The sequence below is a fragment of the Trifolium pratense genome, linkage group LG5, assembly GCF_020283565.1.
Source record: "Trifolium pratense cultivar HEN17-A07 linkage group LG5, ARS_RC_1.1, whole genome shotgun sequence".
NCBI lineage: Eukaryota > Viridiplantae > Streptophyta > Magnoliopsida > Fabales > Fabaceae > Trifolium > Trifolium pratense.
In genome coordinates, this window is record NC_060063.1 from 44,492,873 (window position 1) to 44,498,796 (window position 5,924).

Consider the following 5,924-nt stretch of genomic DNA (forward strand, 5'->3'; position numbering starts at 1 on the left):
AATTCATTCAGCCCCTTTTTACAAGCGAAAAAGCATATATCAATTTTCTATTCAAATTAATTTATACAAGCGATGAATGAATTCGAATGGTCTCGATAGTATGAATATAAAACAGAATAATTAAGCATCAATTGTATCAAACTCATACATAAAGAAGGAGACACGAAAATTGATATATGATAAGCATAAACATATGCATTGATAATAAAACCGAACCTCAAGAATCAAGAACAAGATCCCTTACACCAATGGATCGAATATAAGTTTAGTTCTCCATGAAGGTAGTGGCAGCTAGGGTTTGTATTTCGTGAGTTATCCAGAAAATAATTAAATTTTGGCAAGTCGGCAATGACGCAGCTAATGAGGTTCTAACCGAGGCGCGTCTATTGCTAGTTGAAAACTATTTCCAAACCCCCTCTTAGGCCATGGTTTATCCTTGGCCTTCGAGAATTTCTAGAAGGGCTCCCTTCGGGGTAAAACCCTACATAAAATAAAAAATAAAAAAAAAATTTAAATTAAATTTTGGCAAGTCTGGGACATTGACGAGTAAATATGACTCCGTTTCGCTCTGAATAGGCTTTGGACTTCAAAACTAAAGTTGTAGCTCTTTGTCTTATCTTTCCATTGCAACTGACCGCGCCTTCATCCGGTATTCCTAGCTCAAGTTATAGTCTGCGCAATGAGAAGGTGTCAAATTACTGTTTATTACGAAAATAAATAGCAAAACTTAAATAATAGAAAAACTAGACTCTAAACACAAAACATGATAAAAACACTAAAATAGCGGGAGAAGTCATAAAATTGCCATAGCACAGAGTGATTAAAAAATGCACTAAAATGCACTGATCATTGGCTGAATTGTTTTGTTAAGATTTTTAGCTCTGTATCGCTATTTTTTAGTTCACTGTATCACTATAATATGATTCTTTTTTAGTTTGAGAGTGGCTTTTGGCAAAATAAATAATAATAATAATAGTATGTTAGTAGCGATCCAAGATTGATATTTTATTTTAGTATTGCTTGTATAATTTAGATTGTATTTAAAGTATCATCAATATCTTTAAGGGTTTAGGGTTTTCACTGTATTGAAAGTTGATTATTATAAAATTCTTTTTAAATCAGGTTAACCGATTTACTTGTAATTCTCTTACAAATTCCCCTTCCGTGTCCACAATTTTCATGTTGTTAAATCAGGTGGATGACATCTGATTTAAAAAGTATGATTTAGTAAGTGTTTTTTCCACTAGTGATAATTTAGATTGGATTTAAAGTATCATCAATATCTTTAAGTATAACATGCATATTTGTTTCATTTGCCAGTAATAAGATGTAATTAGAGTATATCATGCACATTTAACTTAGGTTTTTTGATGGATGATAATTAATTAACAATTAGGTTGGTTTTAGGAATGGATTCATAGTAATTAGCCTTTTATAATTATTATTATTTTCTAAAATGCTTGAATTTGGCTGCGAAATTATTGGGACAATGTCCTAGCGATTTAGTTAGGAAACATAACCTTTTCAACAATATTTAACTATGTATTAATTGGGAATTAGCTAGGATTTCCTATATTTTAGTTGCAAATTAGCTAGGAAATATTTTTCTAGATGATTTGCCACCCAATCCATGCTAGGACCTATACGGCAGTTAATTCACAACAAATGCGTAGCAAACACTGTTTTACTAGCGATTAGCTACGCATTAGTTACAAGTGGCTTCGTAGCTAAACGCATATTTTCTTGTAGTGAATCTAAGCAGATTATATTTATTCTAAAATCTTTTTTTAGTTAACATATACATCCAAACATAAAATTGATTTATCACAATATCAAGTACTAAATAATCTCTATTTTTATAGTAATGGTTAAAATAAATATAAATTGATTTTATATATGCCACCAACTATCATAAGCTGTTTTCATAAGTTCTCTAAAAATTTATATCAGTAGATAAGTTTAAATAAACCAATCTAAATCAGCCCTTAAATAATCCAAAAAGACCCAACATCAGAATCTTTAAGAAAATTCCTTCCATACTCTCATCTCACATCTTATGATTATTTTTGTTTCTATATATACCATTTATTTGTCTTCAGAATCACACTACACCAATTGGCTGGCCAAATGAAAAAATAGTATCTTCAGTTGAGCTTTCAATTTTCATCTTATTCATAAGCAGCCAAGGTATGTTTTAAGATTTTCATTGTCCTATAATGTGTTTTTTTTTACCGTATTGTCCTATAATGTTGAAGTCACTTGAATTGTTGACTATACGTTCACTCCCTACGTAGATATGATATTTAGGGGTCTTAAAAAAAAAAACTTGAATATGGAAAGAGAATTATCAAGTCACAAGTTATATATAGGAAAATTACATATAATCCTTTATCTTAATTTCAGGTAACAATTTAATACTTTATTTTTTTAATATCATTTTTGACGTTTTTTATCCTTAATTAATTCATGTTTATATATGATTTCTCAAGCTTCAAATTTATGATAGAGAGTGAACAAAAAAACTATAAATTTGAATTTTAAAATTTATATTCGAACATGAAAAACGACTAAAATGTTATGAAAAGAAGATAATAAAAATTAATGGAAATGACTAACTAGTGCAAAAAGTGGAAACATAAGTGACCAAATTAATACTTTTAAACGTAAGAGACCAAATTAAAACCTAAAATAAACATAAGGGACGAAATGTATAATTAAGCCATAAATATTTATAATATATACTCTTGATTCAACTAAGGGCACATGTTAGCAAGACGCAAGTTAAGATGTGTTATGCTATGACTCATGACAACTTTTATATTTCATGGTAGTTTTGAAGGACAGACAATGAACATAGAAGTGGGAAATCACGGTGGTAATTCAACCAAAATTCCAACAAATGTGGAATCAGAGCAAGGTTGGAAAAAGGTATTATTAGAAAAAATATGGAGTTGGTTGAAACACAAAGACAAGGATGAATGGTTAAAGGATATGAGAGGAAACTTGAGTTTAGTAGCAACAGTCATCGCAACAATGACATTTCAAATGGCTTTAAATCCACCCGGTGGCGTTAGGCCAGCTAAAGACGACGGAGATAACAACGCAGATGATATAGCATGTTCAAATCAATCTAACGTTACTTTGGCCGTATGTCCAGGTGAAGCTGTCTTAGCCGTTATATTTTCAGATCAATATAAGGATTTCCTTAGATGGAACACAATATGTTTCATTGCATCGCTAAGTGTTTTACATGTGCTTGTGAGTGGAATAAGTTTGAATCATAGGTTTCCTATGTGGATTTTATCAATAGGGATGTGTTTCACTGTCACAAGTCTTGCTATTACTTACATAAACGCAGTATCGATGGTTACACCAGATCCTGTTTGGAAATCAGCTAAGGATTTTCAAAAGAAGTTAGTTTGGGTTTGGATTGGATTGATGTCTTTCTTGGCTTTTCTCCACACACTACGTCTCATTATTTGGGTTTTTTACATCAGAAAATGTAAAGTATTGGCAACCACTCCAAACATTGCAAGGAAGAATGTTTCACCAGCTTGATTTGATCTTACAGTCTTTAATTATTTCTAATAAGCAAATGTTAGTGGTTATAGTATTTGTAGTAGAGGATCAAACCATGTATGATCTCCTACTCGTCTCAACACAAACCACTTCATTTCGAATGTATTTGTGTGTCGTCTTTTAATTTTGCGAGTATCTGTGTGTAAGGTTGTCTTTTATAAGTGAAATAAGTATGTTGAAATTTTAATTTTAATAGTTTAATTTTAAGTGATAGAGTTCAAATTTGATCCGTCGTTGTAAGAAGAAATTAAAACGGATCAAATTTGAACTCTATAACTTTAAAGTTAGTTCAAGTTTATTCATTGGTTTCCGTAATTATATTTCCTCCCTCTTGTTTTCCACCTCAACCAAACAGAGAGTAAAACATCGTTTGGTTTGAGTAAAATTACAGAAATCAATGATATTCAATGATTTCCGTAATTTTTTTTCCTCCTTCTTTCTTTCCATCATACCAAACACACCATAAATGACGAAGATGAAAAAAGGAATAATTGCATATAGTTTTGTTTTCAATGAAAAATTGTTAGTATGTATTGTTATTGTTAATTGTTGTGTTAGTTTTCCCCTTGCCATGACTTGAATCTAAACCTCATACTCCTTAATCCTTAGCTCAATCAGCTTAACCAGTTGAGCTGCCCATTTCACCCAATTCATTAAAGTATTTACTATTACTTTTGGGTTACGATAAATGAGCAGGTAAAGTATTTTGTAGCCATTTATAAGAAGGGTGCAAACCTCCCAAATTAAAACCTCCAGCAACCTTGCTGGCTTCCTACACCAATTATGAATTTCTGATTGTCCTTGCACTTCTTCCCAAAAGCTGTCCTAGAAATGATTGTAGAAATTGTTGAAAACACTTCTTTGGTAAAATTAATTTGTGATCCTTCTTTTGAAGCAATCCATATGATTATATTATTTACCTCTTCACTTCTAATTGATTGAAAAGATTGAACACATATTGAACTTAATTAATAGCTCTAATTACAAATTTTTCTAAGTTGTCTCCAATAATCACCATAAGGTGCAAAAGTAATAGTGCAATACCAAGAGAGTTATTCATTATCTCTGAAGCTTGAATAGAAGGCTTTGATAAAAAAACAAGATCATGTGTTTTCATCACTTCTTTGGCATTTCTGATGATGAAATGAAACTACAATTGTTAAAACTTCACCAAGCTTTAGATGCATTAAAGGTCCTTATTTTGTTGATAAATCTCTTAGCTTATGATGGGGAAGTGAACCTATAAGGTTCTGTATGTTTCCTATGATAGGTAGCTTCAGTGGACCAGGTGGTAAATTTGGAGTTGGGTCAGATTTCTTGGTCACTATTTTGTGTGCAATAAACACAAAAATGATAAGCGGGAAAATGGATGTAAAGTATAGAATTTGAAGATCCATTTGGGAAAAAGAAGTAGAATTATGTTGTGATAAAACTCTGTTTGTAACTCTACTATATACTATATCAAACACTAAATAAGTATTTGGTCAATAGGGTGAAACTTTCATCTTGAAAATGGTTGTTAGGTAAAAACCCCGACTCCCGTTGTTTCTTTTATGAGTGGGGCATGTACCCTATTTCTTGTTGGAACTATTAGAGTCTGTCAAGGTGTTGAGTTGGGTCTTCTCTAAATCTGGTTGATTGGAAATCTCTTGTGTCTTTTCTTTTTTGTGGTTGATTCTTGTCCCTCTCTCTCTCTGAGGGTTCATTGGACCTTCTTATGGTGGTGTAGAAGTGTTTAATTTTTGGTATCTCTGGTGTGTTTTTTAAAAGTTATTAGGTGTTGGTGGAGTTTACTTTCTGCTCTTACACCCTGAGATTGTCTTCCGACTAGACATGACAAGCTCTTGCACCCAAGAACCCACCTCTTAATTAATGCTATTACTCAACTTGTGAATCAGTTTCACATCAGCAAATTGATGCTATACCACCCACATCATTTTAAAATTTATGTCAATAAAGAATCCTATAATCTAATCGGTAATCATATAAGAGTATCTCCAATGCTAATATCACTTTGGGTATCATATATTACTAATGAGTGGTCCTTACATTGCCATGTAATACTTATGCAACTAATATATATTTACTAATGAGGGTATCATATATTTGGAGAGCAAGGAACAATATGGTTTTTAATAATCTTGAGGTGAAGCCTTGTGAAATTATAGAAGAGGTGAAAGTTACTTCGTGGAAATGGTGCTTGGAGCCCGGCATTTTGTATAAATAGTTGATGATCCTTAGGTGTAGGTGTTTTGAAGTTTAGCTTTTTGGAATGGGTGTTTTTTCCTCTCTGTTTAGGTGGGGGTGGTGTTTGGTCTCTTGTTAGAATTAGATGACCACATCTA

The 5,924-nt window shown here is 31.9% G+C and overlaps 1 protein-coding gene and 1 non-coding gene across 4 annotated transcripts; both read left to right on the forward strand.

Moving 5' to 3' along the window:
* The first annotated feature begins 331 nt into the window (after window positions 1–331).
* Window positions 332–481, forward strand: LOC123887744. The gene has a single exon (XR_006801744.1). It is a non-coding gene; the product is annotated as a U4 spliceosomal RNA (small nuclear RNA).
* Window positions 482–2,037: 1,556 nt separating this feature from the next.
* On the forward strand, window positions 2,038–3,766 carry LOC123885307. 3 transcript variants are annotated; one of them, XM_045934588.1, is made up of 2 exons: window positions 2,038–2,187; window positions 2,840–3,766. In XM_045934588.1, exon 2 carries the CDS (start codon window positions 2,848–2,850, stop codon window positions 3,556–3,558), a length of 711 nt encoding a protein of 236 aa, XP_045790544.1. In that variant the 5' UTR covers window positions 2,038–2,187; window positions 2,840–2,847; the 3' UTR covers window positions 3,559–3,766. The 3 variants fall into 3 exon arrangements, with proteins under 3 accessions (XP_045790544.1, XP_045790542.1, XP_045790543.1); XM_045934586.1 differs by having other exon boundaries at window positions 2,040–2,187; window positions 2,832–3,766; XM_045934587.1 differs by having other exon boundaries at window positions 2,041–2,187; window positions 2,845–3,766.
* The last annotated feature ends 2,158 nt before the right edge of the window (window positions 3,767–5,924 follow it).

Bases quoted from the DNA above. Each gene is read 5' to 3' on its own strand.
- LOC123885307 (XM_045934588.1), top strand. From the start codon at position 2,848: ATGAACATAGAAGTGGGAAATCACGGTGGTAATTCAACCAAAATTCCA.